Source organism: Mobula hypostoma, chromosome 7, assembly GCF_963921235.1.
Source record: "Mobula hypostoma chromosome 7, sMobHyp1.1, whole genome shotgun sequence".
Lineage (NCBI taxonomy): Eukaryota > Metazoa > Chordata > Chondrichthyes > Myliobatiformes > Myliobatidae > Mobula > Mobula hypostoma.
The window spans coordinates 113,530,192-113,551,504 of record NC_086103.1 but is presented as its reverse complement, the minus strand read 5'-3'; the positions used below and the strand labels follow the sequence as shown (position 1 = coordinate 113,551,504).

The 21,313-nt window shown below is 40.0% G+C and overlaps 1 protein-coding gene across 3 annotated transcripts in view; it reads right to left on the bottom strand.

The window, feature by feature from the left end:
* The window catches only part of LOC134349462 (progesterone receptor-like), a 342,340-nt gene that overhangs the window by 170,101 nt on the left and 150,926 nt on the right, over positions 1-21,313 (bottom strand). For 2 of the 3 annotated variants that reach the window (XM_063053804.1, XM_063053806.1), the window contains exon 5: positions 8,563-8,679. The exons of the other annotated variant lie outside the window; for it this stretch is intronic. In XM_063053804.1, coding sequence (XP_062909874.1) covers positions 8,563-8,679 — 117 coding nt within the window. The remainder of the gene's footprint in view (positions 1-8,562; positions 8,680-21,313) is intronic. 3 annotated transcript variants of the gene reach the window in all.

Below are 21,313 nucleotides of genomic sequence, written 5' to 3'. Positions count from 1 at the left end.
GACCAGAAGTCCCTACAAAGGACTGTGAGAACCGCTGAGAGGATCACAGGGGTCTCCCTACCATTCATCATGGACATTTATCAGGAACGCTGCGTACGCAGGGCTCTTAGTATTATTAAGGATCATATCCATCGATACAGCATCCTCTTTGACTTTATACCATCAGGCAGGAGACTCCCATGAATAAAATCAAGAGCAGTCAGGATGGGAAACAGTTTCTTCCATCAGGCCATTAGGCTTCTAAACTCCCTGCCGCATTGCATTCAAAGTTTCACTGGTTAATCTGTTCTGTACCTTACAAAATTTAATTTATGTACTTTAGTTTGTTATTTATGTGTGATTCCTCTTAGATCTTATCCTTACATTCATAAATTATTGAGTGTTATTTGTGTTATGTGTACTACTCCGCTTTACACCCTGGTTCAGAGAAAAGTTGTCTCATTTCTATATACCATTATGTGATTATATTCATAACATAGATGTATATAGTTAAATGACAATAAACTTGACTTAACTTGATGCCTAAGGACATAAATATGGGAAAACTTCCCCATTACTTCTGAAGAAGTTTAGCAAGCCTCACCACAGTGTTATAGAAAAGGGGAATGCTCCTCTTTGCAGCATATCCCTTCTTTTGCTGAAGTGGCAGATGAAGGGAGAGAAGAACCCAAGTCCTACACTTATACAGTCATTGAAGAGTACGTTTATCAGGTAGAATGCTAGATCTCATGTGTCTAAAATAACTTTAGGTATACTGTTTCGGAGGCCAATATTATATTAGTGAGCAATAGAAACACAGAAGTACTATTGGAAGCCTTGGGACATTCTCTCGTGTATTTCTTACTACAGAGAGCCTGAAAGGCTCTGTGCAAAACAATGTATTGAAAGTGTGATCAGAATGCTGGTGGGGGATATGCATTGAGAAATTCTGAACATCTAAGTATCCCACCCAATCATTTTGCAACAACATATGAAGACTCAGTCTGAGGGAACTGCCTTCCTTTATGCAAATCATCCTCCAAATTCATGATCTGTAGAGCTAGGAGAAAATTGGTAATTCTGGTAAAGGGTTGGCGATAATCCAGCAAATATCCTCCATTTTCTTCTCATGGTTATAGTTAAACCTTTCTTACTCAGTAGTATAGACAAGGACTGGGCCAGTCTTCAGAAATGCTTTCACTCCCTCAGAATAATGTGACCAGAGGTGTGTCTGTCAGGAAGAAAGAAGCAGGAGAGAAGAATTTTCTGACCTTATGGTGCACAGCAGTGGCATTTTATCTCCTCTCATTCATGGTCTTGGTCAGGATCTCACTGAACAGGAGGTAAAATGATGGAGGCTCACTGCCCTGAAAGATTGACTCCCTGCAATCTCCCGAGTATTTCCAGCAAATTAGAATTCTGTTGCAGATTTATAGCGTCTGTTTTCTTAATTGACTGAATTATTGACTAAATCAGCTTCACTAACTACACCGCTTCATCCCCTGGGTCTTCTTTCCCTTATCCATTCAGAAAATATTCTTGATTCAAAAACACAGGCAATTTAAAACTCCAAAACCAAAACTAAGTGTAAGGAGTTACTTGTTGCTTAGGAAGGCACAAAAGGTTGGCAGTATGCCTTGGCTGACAAATACTGTATTTGCTGCCTAATACTCTGATGCATGAGTCAATGTGTTCTGTTTTACAGAATAGGCCTCAGGCATTCTGTACATTCAGAGACATTTTCTTCAGACACTCCAGTGTAAGGGAAATAAGTAGCACATAGCGCAGGGATATGAAGGGAAGACACAGGGCAAGATGGCAGGGTGGAATATGAGATTGGAAGATCTGCTGGAAGTGAAACATGAGGACCTGACTGGGGAAGGGAACAGTTACCAGGGAAGAGGTAACAGGGTTTGGAGTGATGGTTTCATAGACTGGGTGAGCATACTGCTGATGCAGTATGGGGAAAGCTGTCAAGGTGATGGTTACAACCAGGCCTCTAAGCAGATTTTGAGGTCCTAAGAAGGAGCTGCAGTGAGGGTTAAGTATTTTACTCGAAATGGACCTAGGTGAGGAGTGTTCCAGATACTCGACTCTGGGGTCTGGAAACTGTTCAGAAAGCCTTCTTTAAGTAACAACAAAGCACTCCTCACAAATGGTCTTAAAACCTGCTTCTACATGACCATGGACCAAAATCAAGGAAGTGCCTTCCATGGATGCACAGTGATCCTGAACAACTGTCTGTGTCTCCTGCATAAATGCAACATATGTATGGAATACTTGGGAAGAAAATTACATTCTTGACAATTCAAGGTTCATTTATTATCAAAGAACGTATGAATTACCTGACACACATCAAAGTTGCTGGTGAACGCAGCAGGCCAGGCAGCATCTCTAGGAAGAGGTACAGTCGACATTTCAGGCCAAGACCCTTCATCAGGACTAACTGAAAGAAGAGCTAGTAAGGGATTTGAAAGTGGGAGGGGGAGGGGGAGATCCAAAATGATAGGATGTGGCCTTCTATATATTGGCTAGACCCGACGCAGACTGGGAGATCGTTTCGCTGAAATGAGTCGGCTGGGGTGATATACTGCGTCTGTTGCTCCCGATGAGGCCTTCTATATATTGGCGAGACCCGACACAGACTGGGAGATCATTTCGCTGAACACCTATGCTCTGCCCGCCAGAGAAAGCAGGATCTCCCAGTGGCCACACATTTTAATTCCACGTCCCATTCCCATTCTGACATGTCTATCCACGGCCTCCTCTATTGTAAAGATGAAGCCACACTCAGGTTGGAGGAACAACACCTATATGCCCTCTGGGTAGCCTCCAACCTGATGGCATGAACATTGACTTCTCAAACTTCTGCTAATGCCCCACCTCCCCCGTGTACCCTATCCGTTATTTATTTATATACATGCATTCTTTCTCTCACTCTCCTTTTTCTCCCTCTGTGCCTCTGACTATACCCCTTGCCCATCCTCTGGTTCCCCCCCGCCCCGTCTTTCTCCCCGAACCTCCTGTCCCATGATCCTCTCATATCCCTTTTGCCAATCACCTGTCCAGCTCTCGGCTCTATACTTCCCCCTCCTGTCTTCTCCTATCATTTTGGATCTCCCCCTCCCCCTCCCACTTTCAAATCTCTTACTAACTCTTCCTTCAGTTAGTCCTGACGAAGGGTCTCGGCCCGAAATGTCGACTGTACCTCTTCCTAGAGATGCTGTCTGGCCTGCTGCGTTCACCAGCAACTTTGATGTGTGTTGCTTGAATTTCCAGCATCTGCAGAATTCCTCGCGTTTGCGATGAATTACCCGACCTTGAGATTTGCTTGTTCGCGGGTAGCCACAAAGCAAGAGACTGGAAAGAACCCAATTAGAGAAGGAAAAAACAATAAAAATAAAAAGAAAACACCAATAATCGATGCAAAAGAGAAGGGAAAAAAACACAGATCATGTTAACAGTTGAAGCGAGCGACAGCATTCCGAACCCGAAAAGAGTCCTCAATTCCGAACCTATCACGGACCGATCATGGACTTCAGATTAGATTCCTGAAATCCCTTCATCATTTATCTTTCAATTAATTTGTGCTGCTTTGCTCAAGTTGTTCCACATGATACAATTTCTAAGCTGAAAACTCTCCTCATTTATCTGTTTACATTTCACACCTTGGGTGCTGTATGCCAGCTCCTGTCAGCAATTTCATTGCACGTGCACCCAGAGCAACGTTACACCAGAGAAACGTAAGCTTCATTATGCTGCCAATCCCCATGCGAGAAATAGATCATATTTTTGCAGACATCCATAAGTCTATTTTGGCCGGGTCAGAAAATGCACAAAAATAACTTGAATATGGTATACCCACAGTACTGTAATGAATGGCATCAAAAGTGCAGTAGACTGATAAGTGGAGAAGAAAGTGGATGCTAGTTCTGCCATTTGTATAAGCAAACATGCGCACAAACGTTGGACTTTTGATTCTAACAATATTATGGAAGCTTGTTCCCATATATCTGGTCTGTAATGCTGCTCTTCATGGATTTCTCTGTATTATCTTTAACCATTACTATCTATTATACCACCCACTTCCAACACCTTGTCTCTGAAATGGCACTTGGTCAATCTGTGAGTTGATATCATCTTTATCAACTGCTACCTGATCTCAGCAGCATAGGTGCATTATGTACTACTGGCACTACCAGTTCCATGTCAAATACCCTTTGAACATTGAATGAAAGCTTGCAAATAGTGTTGAACTGAAGAACCTACAGGCACGCACACTTATTACTTGATATGCACTGGGCTATGGGTAAACTTCTCCTTCCTTGAAGGATCTATGCTGTCTAGCCAGTGCCATGATTCCTTGGCAAAAATCAGGAAGCTGTTAGATGCCTAATTTTCAATTCCGTACACTATTTTCAATTGTTCATGCCTTAAAACCATGGGGCAGCATTGTAGCGTACTGGTTAGCACGGGGCTTTACAATACCAGCAACTCCGGTTCAATTCCCACCAGTGCCTGTAAGGAGTTTGGATGTTCTCCCCGTGACTGTGTGGGTTCCCACTGGGTTCTCGGTTTCCTCTCACAGTCCAAAAATGTACCGGTTGATAAGTTAATTGGACATTGTAAATTGTCCCGTGATTAGGCTAGAATTTAATTCAGGGGATTGTTGGGCAGTGTGGCTCAAAGGGCTGGAAGGACCTATTCCGTGCCATCTCTCTCTCCTTTCTCTCTCTCTCTCTTTCTTTATATATATATATAATAAATATTTTTTAAAACTTAAGAACACTTTCTAAACATTACAGCTTCTCTGCCTTTTTCTTTTTGAAAATTTCTTAAAATCAACATATTTTCTTGAAGGTTTATTAACTCATTTCCTCATGTGCACCTGTCCATTTTAGGATGGATGCCAGTTTTTGTATAATACACCGGGGGAGCATATAACAGTTTTTGCAAATTCAAATTGTTGCTGATCTTCCTTTCAAGCACACTGTTAGCTTGAGCTGATCATAGACGAAAGTTTCCTGTGGAGAGTTTGTCAATCTGACACTAATATTTACAATAATGGTGGTAATATTCTCAGTCTCAACACAATGTCCATGCTGAAAAAAATCCTGCAAGCAGCCTGTGGCAGCCTGTCCAGTGAAGTAGAAGTCACAAATATAGTCCCTCCCTTGTCACACAAAGGAGTACGTAAATACATCAAATTAAACAACCTCCATATTGAAATTATGAATTTCTATAGGAACCACAAGAAATATTAATATTGAGATTTTTTTTTACAAAACTGGGTGCATAGATAACTATATGTCAATTGAACGGAAGGAATGAAATCCATTCAATAGTAGTGTTTGTTCATTTTTAAAAACAGTTTCTGCAGACAAGGTCAATTAAAGAATTAATCTCTCATTTTTTTGTGGGCAAGTTTTAGAGTTCACCCAGGAAAAGAATGTACCTTGACATAGGATTTCAAGGGCCGGGGTGACAGATGGCAATAGAGTTGGCATTGCCCGTCATCAGAGTCACACCTTATCAACTGGATTTCCTCACCACAAGATGTAAAGCAGTGATTAAATTACTATGCTTAAGTAATTAAATACTTCTGTCAGTAGTCCAGGGTTTATTAATTGGATTATAGCTATAATTTGCAATGACTTGTGAATTGAGGTCCAAAATGGATCTGGCAGGAGTGCATATCAAGTGTTTGTGTTCTTAATCATTTGCTGCTGAGTTTTTTGTAGCATATGTCTCTAATCGTCTGGTCAAAAGTTATACACATGTGCTTTTAATAAAATATGCTCCTTTCCCCTGAGCATAATAAAAAGCTTATTTATGTTATTAATTCAGCAGGAAAATAATATATTCAAATTATTTCAGATTTACTCACTGTCCTACTCTTTTACCACATAGGCGGGATTATAAAAACATGATATTCTGATCAAATTGCTCTGATCTCCTTTCAAAACACTGCCATTTTATCAGTGTGCTCTGTCAATAATGAAGCAAAACCTTATTTCCAACAATTTAGACACAATATTTAATGTTATGAATGTGCATTATCAAAATGGAACCTTGGTCACTGGAAGCTGATGGCAAGAATTAAAAATTGTTTGTGATTTTCCCTCTTGGCTCTGACTCCCTCAAAACTACTTTGGGGGTTTCATACAAGGGTTTGATTTGATAAAATTAATTTTCAATTGATCATAAACCTGACATGTTCAAAAAGTCCATCCAGACTATCAATCCATTTTCCATACATACATGAAAGGCCAAGATCCATAGTACAATGCACCATTAAGATTAAGATTGAGAAGTGTGGATCTGATACATTATGCTCATTATAACTACCATTAAGATAATGACAAACTTGAGGTTACATTCAACGTTTGTTCAAAAATGCACATATATGTGAAAAGGGTAAGCTCTAGAACTGTACTGATTCCTGAAGCTGCATTTTAGTAAAATGTTTGTAACTGATTTGATAGATAAACGAAGAGCAGACTATGTATCTAAGCATGTTGATATTAATGTCAGCAACCGCTGTGATATTAATAAAGTGGAATCTTACATCTATGTTAAATCCTTCTGCATGAAGAAAACTTTTTTTATGACCCCTCAGCCATCTAGTCTCTTTACTGGACATTTTCTTTACAAATGTAGTTACTTTCTGTTAATTGAAAATGAATTGTGTTTTTTTTGAGTAATACACACTGTTAATCATGAACACAGAGTACATACACAGTGCTGTGTTTCTGAGGCACACTGTGTTCATCTTCTGTAACCCATGTCCGAGATTAGTTCCTTAACCCTAGGAAAAGGGATAAAGTCTCCCTCTGCTCTCTCAGCTGTTCAGGTTTGAGAGTACAGTGTGTGCTGGCAGTCTCAATCCAAGCTGCATGACATCAAAGTGCTTAGCTCTGAGAAACACAAGAGACATGTGGTGCACATTGAAGGTACTCTGTTGGCAAACCTAGGGGAACGGGTGTAAGTCCTGTGCAGGATATGAATGAAGATCCTTTTTGCACCACACAGAATTTTGACTTTCAGATGCTGCAATTTCCTGGTTATGATTATGAATTCTCCACTTGTCACGATAAAAAGTCAGCACAGGTCAGGTATTGAATTGGCATCTTGTAATAGCTACACGGAGTGGTGCCTTTACTCATGGGTCATCAGGAACTAATCATTAACTTTCAAATTAAAAAAAAACTTCTGCAATTTGGTACCTTTTCAATTCTATCAATTGTAAAGCATTAGCTATTGGTAGAAAGTGACTGGCACACGCCAGCCCGCCAGATTACAATATTGTCAATACACTAGTATCACCACAATTGCTCATCTAAATTCTTTGACATTGATCGATAAAATATAATGTGCAAGGGGAACTGATATTAACATACAATGATATACTGAATTTAAACTTCACTGGGTAATTAATAAACTCAAGCAAAGACCACCACCCCCCCACACACACACAGACCTGTGGACATGAGCATAACCACTAAACATCAAAGGAAATGCAAGGATTTTTGGAGTTTTATTAAAGTACCTACCTATTCACTCTCAACCACTCTCTTCCAGTCACTGGTATCATCAGTTCATGCAAAAAGGAGGAGCATAAACAACTGCCATGATTTCCAAAATGGTATTTCATACATGTACAAGAATAAGACACAGGAAAATGTTCCTATTTCACAATACAATTCATTCATTCAAAAGAAAGGCCAATCAACCCACGTGGCCCAAGTAAACTAGATTTTCTTTCAACAGATACCTTGCAAAATTATGTCCAGCTCTTTAACAATGAGCTATGAGCCACCTGCTGGAAAATTTGTACAGGAATTGTAATTTCCCTTATCTATTACTGAACATAGCTAGGTGAATTCTAAAACTACAATATTCAATACTTTAATATCAGAAAGTGGACTAGGATGCGGGTTACAGAGTTTATTGGTAAACAATTATTTCCAATGATCATAAGGAGTGCGTTAGAAACAAAATCTGCTTCAGAGTTCCATCAATATCTCATTGTTTCCTTCAAAGATGACAAAGACCTATTTGGAAATTCTCTTACCCATGCAGCATTTTTACTGTCTTTTTTTTTGAAAATGGAATTATGAAAGAGAACATTGAAACTTCAGCGGGCAGCAGACCTACATTCTCCTCTAGCTCTGCGCACTCCCAACAATGACACAACACTGGTACTAGGTGATAGGGCACTGGGGTTTTAGTGAGTGATTTGCTTGCAATGTTGCTAATAATTGTGCTGCACTTTGTGACCATAAATATATTTACCTTATTTGTACAGAACACCCTTGATAATGTGCACTATAGATGGCATGAAACACTGGAGAACATTAGCAGAAATTGTTAAACCATTCAGTGAAATTTACCACTTACTACCAATACCAGTTTCCATGTATAAATTACAGGTTCACTGGGCAATGGATATAAAATAATATGCATTCACTTACAACTCTACATGTATACATCAATGTCTTCAATACAATTTTGATAGGATGCAAAATATATATGAACAGATTTACCTGTTTTGACTTAAATCGAAGAACTTTTTTCTCTTACCTCCCAACACCATTCCAGCTTGATAACACTTTCTGAGTCGGCAGGCTGGACAGTTCTTTCTGCGGATTTTGTCAATGATGCAGTCATTTCTTCCTGCACATAAGTATTTATGTTGCCCTGACAATTAGAAGTTAGTTGATGTTACTATTTCCAAAGAAAAAAAAACAAAGCACGTATTGTAAAAGAAGACAATAGACATGAAATAGGCTGCATTTATTAATTGATAAAGCAAATGTGGATATTTATTTGTCTTTCTACAAATAGTCTTTTGCCTCATTACAAAAAAAATGACAGTGGCAAGTTACTGCTGTTAGTTAGAACTGGTAGCCAGCAGAAATACTGCATATGTGCATTCCTTTTCTTGGGATACCACCATTTGGTACAAAGATGAGAAATAAAGGATGAAAAATCAAGTAAAGCCCTAAGGAACCTGTATTATCTGGTTAACTGCCTCTAGATACATTGGTGCACACATGGCCTATTTACTTACATCCCAAAAAGAGTGGGAATGATTTTTATCTCCAGTACCTGTGTGATAATGTGGCAGATCATTCTGAATCTATGGACCTGGACTCCGAGGAAAGTATCAATATTTACCCACATAACTGCTAACATTGCGTCACTTCATCGTCAGCAAGTTAAATATCTGCTCCAAAGTGCAAGTTCCGAGGCTGCAGGGAGGTGTTCATGATTGTTTTCCTGATGGCTCAGCAATGAATGCATCCATGGGGAATTCAGGGAGAGAGCGTGAACGGGGAACAATTTATTCTATCGTTGGTAAAGGACATGGATGAACAACCTGTCCCAAGTTCATGGAGTGTTGCTCCACTCATTGCTATGGCTGGCATTAACTTTAAGCTTCTAAGGTTAGTATTAGCTAATTTGCTTCTTGATAAATATTCATGTTTTCAAATGCTGCAGGTGTGTTTATAGTTTTATTTAAAAAGAATTTCTAGTAAGTATTTAATCATTTCAATGATTTAGAATATTTATGAAGTGGCAGATACGTCATTACTCAAGGTAAGTCCAGACTACTTTAGAGCTGAGCAGTGAGGTAAGGTTGTTCAGAACTGACCGCATATCCCCACCCGGCGAGTCACCTGGGGTGGAAATTAGTTGAGATTTCCCTTGGGCAGATGGACCACACTCTACGCAACTGGACAGATATTGACATTGAATCTGCTTTATGAAAAATAGAATCTTTTCAAGCAGCAGTAAGTTATGTGAGTTATTGTATCAGACCTACATGTTCCAACTATCAGGGTTATAACTCTTTATTTAGTTTCATTGGTAGCAACCAGTCTGGTCATTTCCAGCAATCTCAATGAAACCGACCAACAGCAGTACAATGCAGCATTAAAAAAAATATTGTGTTCCCTTTTCACTTCTATTGAAAGATTCACTGGCTAGATTTTCAACTCTGGCTGGTAGTGTTATCTGTGCCACTAAAGTAGTAATGGAGTTACAAAATTCAATGAAGCAGACAGCAGGCCTAGAACTGCATTGAGTAGGAAAGCTTCTCCCAGTACTGGGGTGCCACTGACAGTGTCACATCAAAATACTATATTAATTCAAAGGAGTCTGAAATGCGAGTCTAACTTCATGTTCACTTTAAGTGAGACACACACATATCATGTGGTAGTGTGATGACGTATGCAAATCACATATTTATACATATATTCCGTAATGAATTATTGAAATGAACAAGAATACTTAATCACCCAATATATATATGAGATTACTCAAATATTATTGAAATATTAAATACACAACATTCCTCCCAGCTTAGCTATGAACTGCAACTCAATACAGAATGCATCTCAACTATATACACAGTATACTATATAATAATACAACTACTCAGTACAGACATCCACAGTTTAGTAATTTTTAATTTGGTCTATTCAGGCCTAAATATTTAATCATTGCAGAAGATTTCTTACTCTTGTGGAATAACATCTTTCCTGACAAGGGGGATCATTCTGGTTGACAGGTGAGACTTGTGGTTGTGAAACAATCTCAGGTTCTGGGGTGGTTGGAGGAGTTCACTCTGAGACTGCAGAAGTGGTTCTGACAGTGGTAGCCATCTTTCTTCTTTTTCTTCCTGTTTCTTCTTGTAGTTTATGCAACTTGATCTTGCGAAGGTCCATTTAGGGTTCATTGGAGTATTCTCTGTCTAATGCTTCTGTTGCTTCCTTTATGCTCTGATCCCCCCTCTTGGATTTCGCATCCACAACATCATCTGACAAATTCTCTGTTTTCATATCTCCATTGACTCCTTTCTTTCTGGCCTTCCATTCACCCAGCTGGGCTTTGGTCTTTGCATCTAGCTTCACAAACAGCGTTTTATCTCCCACTTGAAGTTCATGCAATAATCGTAATGCATGCAGAGTAGATTCTGGTTCTTTATACTCACAAAAGTCAACTGCTTTCAACTTTCCTGAAGCTCCTTGAACTCTCTTCATGCCTGTTTGTCCTCTGTTAGGTAGTGGTTCATGGTGTTTGGCATGGAGGCAGTTGTGGCATCATCTGGTACTTTTCTTAATTTGCTTTTAGTTGGCTTCATTGCAAGGGATATGGAATGCAAATAGTGGATGGATCTCCAGTCATGTTTTGGTTGTCTCTGGCCAACCATGTCCCTACAATGCTGGTCCTTCTGTTTTTACCACATCCAAGCTCAATGTGACCGGTTCATTGTTGTATTTCACTGTTATGAATATCATTCCCACAGGAGTTTTCTTTTCTCGAGTATAAGTTCTTAGTTATATATCTGCAGGTTTTAGTGCAGTATCATTGAAATGCCTTTCAAACTCATTTTGTGGAGATGATGATGATGATGATGATGTCGACTCATACCTGAGAGGCCAGCGTTGGGCATTTTCATGCCTTACAAGCCACAGTTCGAAAGGCTGTGTGGGACACCACTCCTCGCGCAGACGTTTTGCTGTATTATTTTATGAGGCCAAGTTGTGAGCTCAATATCAACCCGGCGCAGAGAGCACGCACAGGGTTGGTCTATCACTGGATCGAACTCGGGAACCACCGTTCTCGAGCCCGGCACTGATCTCACTGTGCCACCAGCTGACCTATAATAATCTATTATCATCATCATTGTGGAGTGACTGACACAGCTGAACTACTGCCCGATTCCATTTTAATTAATTTGCTGTTCACTTCTGGCCTAAGCCGTATTGCTTGTCTGTTGTTAGTTTTCACATTGAAAATCTGAAGGGTACCAAGTCCATAAGACAATAAGATCATAAGACATAGGAGCAAAATTAGGCTATTCAGCCCATCACGTCTGCTCCGTCATTCCATCATGGTAGATCCCAGATTCCACTGAACCCCTACACCTGCTATCTCGCCAAATGCTTTGATGCCCTGAACCAATCAGGAAAATATCAACTTCCACCTTAAGTATATCCATGAACTTGGCCTCCACTGCAGTCTGTGGCAAAGCATTCCACAGATTCACTACTCTCCGGCCAAAACATTTTGTCCTTACCTTTGTTCTTAAGGATCACCCCTCAATTTTAAGGCTGTGCCCTCTAGTTCTCGATACCTTCACCAGAGGAATAATCCTTTCCACATCTACCTTATCTAGTCCTTTCATAATTTGGTAGGTTTCAATGAGATCTCTTTGCATTCTTCTAAATTCCAATGAGTACAGGCCCAAAGATGCCAAATGTTCCTCATATGTTAACCCCTTCATTCCTGCAATTATCCTCGTTATCCTCCTCTGGACTCTCTCCAATAACAACACACCCTTTCTGAGATATGGGATCAAAATTATTAACAATGCTCCAAGTGTGACCTGTCTAGTGTCTTATAAAGCTTCAGCATTATCTCCTTGCTTTTATTTTCTATTCCCCTTGAAATAAATGCCAATATTGCATTTGCCTTCTTTACCACAGATTCAGCCTGTAAATTAACCTTCTGGGAGTTGTAGATAGTGTAGAGGATTGTCAAAGATTGCAGAGAGACATTGATAGGATGCAGAAGTGGGCTGAGAAGTGGCAGATGGAGTTCAACCCAGAGAAGTGTGAGGTGGTACACTTTGGAAGGACAAACTCCAAGGCAGAGTACAAAGTAAATGGCAGGATACTTGGTAGTATGGAGGAGCAGAGGGATCTCGGGGTACATGTCCACAGATCCCTGAAAGTTGCCTCACAGGTGGATAGGGTAGTTAAGAAAGCTTATGGGGTGTTAGCTTTCATAAGTGGAGGGATAGAGTTTAAGAGTCTCGATGTAATGATGCAGCTCTATAAAACTCTGGTTAGGCCACACTTGGAGTACTGTGTCCAGTTCTGGTCACCTCACTATAGGAAGGATGTGGAAGCATTGGAAAGGGTACAGAGGAGATTTACCAGGATGCTGCCTGGTTTAGAAAGTATGCATTATGATCAGAGATTAAGGGAGCTAGGGCTTTACTCTTTGGAGAGAAGGAGGATGAGAGGAGACATGATAGAGGTGTACAAGATAATAAAAGGAATAGATAGAGTGGATAGCCAGCGCCTCTTCCCCAGGGCACCACTGCTCAATACAAGAGGACATGGCTTTAAGGTAAGGGGTGGGAAGTTCAAGGGGGATATTAGAGGAAGGTTTTTTACTCAGAGAGTGGTTGGTGCGTGGAATGCACTGCCAGAGTCAGTGGTGGAGGCAGATACACTAGTGAAGTTTAAGAGACTACTAGACAGGTATATGGAGGAATTTAATGTGGGGGCTTATATGGGAGGCAGGATTTGAGGGTCGGCACAACATTGTGGGCCGAAGGGCCTGTACTGTGCTGTACTATTCTATGTTCTATGTTTACACAAGGATTCCTAAGTCCCTCTGCACCTCTGATGTTTGAATCTTCTCCCCATTTAGATAATAGTCCACACTATTGTTCCATTTTCCAAAATGCATTATCATACATTTCCCAACACTGTATTCCATCTGCCACTTTTCTGCCCATTCTTCCAATTTGTCTAAGTCCCGCTGCAATCACATTGCTTCCTCAGCACTACCTACCCTTTCACCTATCTTTGTTATCATCCACAAACTTTGCCACAAAGCCATCAATTCCATTATCCAAATCATTGACAAACAATGTGAAAAGTAGCAGCCCCAATACTGACCCCCTGAGGAACACCACTAGTCACAGGCAGCCAACCAGAAAAGGCCCCACTCGCTACCTCCAGCCTGTCATCCATTTCTTTATCTAGTACAGTATCTTTACTATCACACTATAGGATTTCATTTTGTTAAGCAGGCTCATGTATGGCTGCATCACTCTCATCGTAATCAGAATTTTCAAAAACATTTTGTTGCATTTTCTGTAAGTTTCACCTTTAAACCTGCATTAATCTGGTGTATGTGAGTCCTGCTACAATGTTAATACAACTTGTTCGGCCAGGCCAATTTTGGTTTTGACATTGCAATTTTGTTTACACTCATTTTCGTTTCTGACTGCAATTCAATTGTGACTCTGTCTTCAGTTTCCATTGAGACAGTGATTTCAACTGTTCTTTAAAATGTGAGTTGTGTTTCAGTTAGGAGCTGCTTTTGAATGCTTTCTTTAAAGTTTCCACAAACTAAACAATCTCTCAGTGCGTCATTAACTGACAATGCTCAATCTCTTCAATTCAGTGACATACGCATATGCTGAAATAGCATGATCTTAGTGTGATGACATGTGCAATTCATGTATTTATACATATAACTTGTAATGAATTATTGAAATGAACAAGTATGCTTAATCAACCAATGTATATTCAAATGTTATTGAAATATTAAATATACCACAGATAGGATTCAAGTGGTGTTCAAGGCCTTGTCTGAAAGTGATTCAAATCCCGTTGGCATTTCACAAAATGAATGCTGACAAACCTTTGTAAATATTTCCTTATATACCAACCTCCTGAAATGTACTGATTGTCTTCACGAAATCTTCTTGCCATATTCAGGCTTAAAGTATCATTAATGTGATATGTGACAGCAAGTTGAAAGTCCCCTCCCAGTACTTCACTTCTTCTGTCAGTTCATGCATGTACACTTAAGTTTGTGGACTAATACGTACAGCAGTAGTGGTTGTTGAAAATGTGTTTAGTTGGCCTGAAAGATCATGACCAACTAGATGTTACATTTCCTAGATCACCATCTTTAACATCAAATGTGTCTGCTTTTACAAGTCGTTCAGTAAAGTTCTGGGATTTTTAATCACACCATCATATCCTCTGGTATTATACTCTTCAAATTTCTCCTGGACTTTACTCAACTGTGACACATCTCTGAGTTTGAGAAACTGTTTTCTAATGCTCAGTTTGATTCCAGTTTCATCCAAATCAAAATTATAAGACTGCAACCTTTCTCCTCTCTCTTATTTTATTTGCTTTTGAGGTACCAATCACTTCAAGGATGCCTTTTTCCCAATAAAATTTAAGTAACCAGATTCTCGTCTGAAATTTTACCCATGGCCATCTTGGCTGCTCAGGTAAACCTATTACTTCTATTTCCATACTTCTCTCTTCAGTCACATTTTTTGTCTCTCCCCTTTTTGATCTTTCCTTCCAGTCACCATTTCATTTTTCCTCTGCCTTACTAGTTCCCCAGCTTTAGTTATTGCTCTGTCATTAGTGGTCAGCCATCAGCTGACCAGACTCTGAGCTTTACCTTGACCGTGTCTCTACCTGCTTCTTTTGTCATTGCTGTTTAGTTCTGTGCCAGCTTTTAATTGTTTGCTCTTGTATTTTATGAGGAATATTTTAAGTCTTTGTTAAGTTCTCATGAACTTCCTTCAGTCTCTTTACTAAGTTAAAGACACTATGTCAAACAAGTTGTAGTGGTTGTGAGTTTTGATCGTTTCCTTTCAATTGAAACAGCTCATTGTTGTCCTTTATATAGCATTAGCTTTTTAGGTGCTGTTAACTAAGGAGGACTTTTCATTTGCGAGAAAACAAAATAATCTGGGAATAAAGAAGCAAGAATATATTCAAAATCAGATGTTACATGAGGGGTCTTCAAGCCTTGCATGATGGCCTTTATTTTAAGCACAGGTTCTGCAGCATTTCATCTCATCACTAATTAAGAGTTAAAGACGGAGAAAGAAAATGTTTGAAGAGTAATGTGTGTGGTTCTGCTGGTTGGTAGGACAGTTAATCATTGGATGCTGTTCACTTGTGCATATTAAATACTCCATGGATGGTGTCACCCTCATTGGGAGATGTTTATGCGTGTTCCAAATTTCCTTAATTTCCTTGCCCTTATGTTTTCCAACATCATCAAAATGTAGTGTCTTCGATAGATCAGATACCTTGCTGCTTCACTACTGTCTACTTGTTTCCTCTGCCTGTGCTCTTGGTTTGTCTCCATCCCCTTAAAACCAAGATCGTCAGGTTGTGACAGCTTTCTTAACTGCAATAGCCACACCTGGTTTCATTTTCGTCAAGCAAGTCAGACAAATTCCTGACTTAAGACTAAATTTTATGCTGAATTTGAGATCATAAAGATAGATAGATATTTTATTGATCCCAAAAGAAATTACAGATTCACCATGGCATCACAAGAGCACAGATATACAAGTATACAAATATTAGAAGAGAAGCAAGAAAGGATAAAAAGATATGTTACCTCAAACAATCTAACAGAAGGAGATCATCACTCCCCTGGCTATAGGTTGACTCATTATAGAGCTCATTGGCCAAGGATAAGAATGACCTCACATAGCACTCTTTGGAGCAGCACAGTTGTCTTAGTCTATTATTAAAAGTGCTCCTCTGTTCAGCCAAGGTGGCATACAGAGGGTGAGAAATATTGTCCAAAATTGCCAGGATTTTCCGAAGGGTCCTTTGTTCTACCACAGCCTCCAGTGTGTCCAGTTTGACTCCTATAACAGAGCCAGGCTTTCTAATCAGTTTATTGAGCCTGTTGGCATCACCCGTGTTGATGCCATTGCCCCAGCACACCACCACATAGAAGACTGAACAGGCAACAACAGACTGGTAGAACATGTGAAGTAGATGCCTGCATACTCCAAAGGACCTCCGTCTCCTCAGGAACTAGAGGCGACTCTGGCCCTTCTTGTACAGAGCCAGGTGTTTGTAGGTGCTCACCACATCTACACCCTCACCATCAGTAGTAACATGGAGCAATGTAGGCTTAGTCTTCCTAAACTCCATCACTATCTCCTTTGTCTTACTGATGTGGAGCTGCAGATGATTCAGCTTGCACCATTTAAACAAGTCCTCCACCAGGGCCCTGTATTCATCCTCCCGTCCTCCCTTCATATACCCTACTATTGCTGAGTCATCTGAGGATTTCTGCAGATGACATGACTCAGTGTTGATCTAAAGTCTGAGGTACACAGGGTAAACAAGACAGGAGTCAATACAGTCCCCTGTGTGGCCACTAAGCTGCTTATAGCCATGTTTGACACACAGCTCTGAAGCTGCACGGGCTGTGGTCTGCCAGTCAGGTAGTCCATTATCCAGGGCTCAATGGAAATGCCAGTGGAGTTTCATGCTTCTGATTTCTCAGAGAAATCCAGGCCAGAGCTAATTATTAACAAATATTTAGCCAAATCTTCCACTTGAAACAAACCAGGAATGAATTTTAGAATGACAGTTGCAGAAGGCAGCTTTGTTCATTTTGTTGCTAAGCTGTTTTCAACAACAGTTACTATGTTGTCTGATAAGCAAACAACAGTACTGTAAAAACAAGTAATGGTGCAGAATTCTCTGTGATTGAAACAACTGCAAACTTCTATAATTAGTCTGAAACAATGAAGGCATTATTCTTTCAAAATAAAGGCACTGCAAATATAAATTTTACAATTCTCTGCACACAGGCAGTTGAAAATTTGCATTGAATATTTAGAAGAAAAGTACAAGAATTCAACTATACATTTTAAAACAAATTAATATTAAATTCGTCCAGTCTTCCCTCTTAGATAAATGCTTGATTAGGAATCAAATATGTTGAATTTATTCTCGTTGTAATTAAATTAATTTCAAAGCACATTCACATACTGAAGCCATTACATACTGTATTTTGCAAAATTCACTTAACTGCACTCTTCTGTTCTCTGCAGCATTGTGGCTGCACTGTGAATTATGCGGCAAACTAATTTGTTACGTGGAATGTTCTGACATATATAAGGAAAGCAAGGCCCTAAATAATAATGGTTATGCTGACAGACATCCCACCCTGCAAAAACTCATTTCAGGGAGGTAGCACCATCAATTTGCGGGAGACTCCTGGAACTTCCAGGAGAGGTGGGATGTCTGCAATAGAGTAGCTCCTGAGCAGCCAGCCAGCTAGTTTAAATAACATTAGCTATGCTAATGAACGAACGACACTTGTTAAACTCACCTCAACATGTCTTTTACAGTCTTAACCCACCATGGGCAATAGAAAAGTCACTGTTGCAAACAGTGCAGCGAGCAACACTGTCATTATTTTGACCCCTATTAGGCAGGGGTACACTTTAGCAGACATCCCACCTCTCCTGGAAGTTCCCAGAGTCTCCCGCATATTAATAGTGCTCCCTGATATCCGCAAATTATATACAATATCATGGAAATCAATTTTTTGAGAGCGAGCGAGCGAGAGAAAGCAAGAGAGAAAGCAAGAGAAAGCGCGAGAGCGACCACAAGAGAGAAAGCAAGTGAGATCGAGCGCGAGAGAGAGAGAGAGAGTGAGTGAGCAAGAGTGCGCCGTGGCAGAGTTTTCCAAAAAAAGAAAATATAAAACGTATGTCACCCCAGACTATCCTAAAGTGTACCCCTGCCTAATAGGGGTCAAAATAATGACAGTGTTTCTCGCTGCGCTGTTTGCAACAGTGACTTTTCTATTGCCCATGGTGGGTTAAAATTGTAAAAGACGTGTTGAGGTGAGTTTAACAGGTGTCGTTCATTCATTAGCATAGCTAACGTTATTTAAACTAGCTGGCTGGCTGCTGAGGAGCTACTCTATTGCAGACATCCCACCTCTCCCGGAAGTCTCCCGCAAATTGATGGTGCTACCTCCCTGAAATGAGTTTTTGCAGGGTGGGATGTCTGCTTTAGCGTAGTCTGGGGTGACGTACTTTTTATATTTTCTTTTTTTGGAACACTTTGCCATGGCATGCACGCGCGCATGGTCGCTCTCGCGCTCTCTCTTGCTTTCTCTCTCTCGCTCTCGCGCTCACTCTCAAAAAAATTGATTTCCGTGATATTGTATATAATTTGCGGGCATCAGGGAGCCACTATTAATATGCGGGAGACTCCCGGAAGTTCCGGGAGAGGTGGGATGTCTGTGCTGATTCAACTTGCTCCATTCTTGGCTCAAGGGGGAGAGATTTCTCTGCAGTCCTGATGAGAATGCTGCTAAGTGCTACTCCAGGTTAATTGATCATCCATGAGCTTCAGAGGGATGATTCTCGGAAACACAGGGAAGGAGTTGGTCATTCACCATTTTGAGCTTGATCTATCAAATCAGTTAGATAACGACGGATCTTTATCATCAATCCAGCCTCGTCCTGAAATCCTTACATAACAACAGTTTGTCCATTTCAGTTCTCAGGTTGTGGAGAGAGTTTCAAAGCTTCGCTGCTATGTTTATTTTGCCAGTGATTAACTTCTAGCCATTACTTTCTTAGAGTTACTATTAAGAGTTGAGTGGCTTGTTCAAGGAAAAATTTGCTCCTCATTGAGAAAACTGAACAAGCATCATTTTAATTGATATGGCCTCCTTTACAGAATGGCTGAATACAGTAAGAAAGATAATAGTTCAAACAAAATCCAAGATAATGATTGTAGTGTATTCAATAGTTCAGTAATATTTGAGTAATATTGTTGAGTAAATTGTTTGATTAAGCATTCTTTGTTTCTTTACAAATTGACATTGGGTTTATACAGTGGTGCTAGAAAGTTTGTGAACCCTGTAGAATTTTCTCTGTTCCTGCATAAATATGACCTAAAATGTGATCAGATCCTCACATAAGATCTAAAACTAGATAAAGAGAACCCGATTAAATAAATAGACCCAAAAAGATTATGCATGTTCATTTATTCATCAAGAAAAATGATCCAATATGACATGTATTTGTTGGAAAAATACATTTGTTGCTTTCAGTACTGGTGTGACCCCCTTGTACAGCGTTAATTTCAACCAGACATTTCTGGTAACTGTTGATCAGTCTTGCACATCAGCTTGAAGGAACTTTAGGCTAGTTCTCCTTACAAAACTATATAAGACCTTGATCAGAACCCAATTGGAGTACTGTATTTATATTTGGTCACCTCACTACAGAAAGGATATGGATACTATAGAGAGAATTCAGAGGAGATTTGCAAGGATGTTGCCTGGATTGGAGAACATACCTTATGACAGCGGTCCCCAACTTTTGGGCCACAGACTGGTACCGTGCCGCAAAGCATGTGCTACCGGGCCCTGAGGAAACCATATGAGTCAGCTGCACCTTTCCTCATTCCCTGTCACGCACTGTTGAACTTGAACGTAGGGTTGCCAACTGTCCCGTATTTGCCGGGACATCCCGTATATTGGGCTAAATTGGTTTGTCCCATATGGGACCGCCCTTGTCCCGTATTTCCCCCACTAAGGTACAGCATTCCTATGAAACCTTTCGTGCCGAAATGGCATAAAGCAAAGAAGCAATTATCATTCATTTATAAGGGAAAAATTTTTGAGCCTTCCCAGACCCAAAAAATAATCTACCAAAGCATACCAAATAACACATAAAACCTAAAATAACTCTAATATATAGTAAAAGCAGAAATGATATGATAAGTACACAGCCTATATAAAGTAGAAATAATGTATGTACGGTGTAGTCAGGAAGATTAAGCCAAAGCCGATTTGTGGGAAAAAAAATCGGCACGTCATATATGCGAATGTCACACATGCGCACACAGGAGCTTGCGCAAGGCTTCATGGTCATGGTAGTCTTTCTCGGGGTAAACACAAGTGTCTCGTCAACACACACAAAAAATGCTGGTGAATGCAGCAGGCCAGGCAGCATCTATAGGAAGAGGTACAGTCGACGTTTCGGGCAGAGACCCTTCGTCAGGATTTGACTGCTACTTTTGTCCCTTATTTGGCAGTGAGAAAATTGTTAGCCTCCGCATTATAAATCTCATGGCTTCCTAGTCCTAGTATCAATCTCATTATTATCAGATTTTTCATCAAAAGTATTCAGATCAATGCTCTTTTTGAAACTGCAACTTGACTTTTTATCTTTACTTCTTCCATGTGCAGTTCATTTATTTTATCTGCCTGGCTTGCTTTTTGTGTGTGTCATACTTTGTTGTATTTTCTGCAAGTTTGGCCATTATACCGACATTGGTCTGGTGTATGTGAGTTCCTACCACAACTGTAACACATTCTGCTTGGCCAGGCATATTTCTGTTTAGACATTGCAATTTTGTTCACACTCACTTTTATCCTCACTGCAACTCAATTGCAACTCCATCTGCTGTTTCTATTGATAGGGATTTCAACTGCTGTTTTAAATGCAAATTGTACTTCAGTTAGGAGCCATTTTTGAATGCTTCCTTGTAAGATTCCACAAACTAACAAATTGGTTTTGGTTCAAAATGTTCCTATATTATGTTCATGATATGGGCAAAATTCATTTTGGCTGGTTTCATTGGATCAGTTAAACTCCTAAGCAAACTGTATGTTTTTCCACTCATTGCACTCAGCAACAGAGGCACTCCTTTTTCATGGCTAATTCATTTAGAACCATAGAACCATAGAAACTACAGCACAG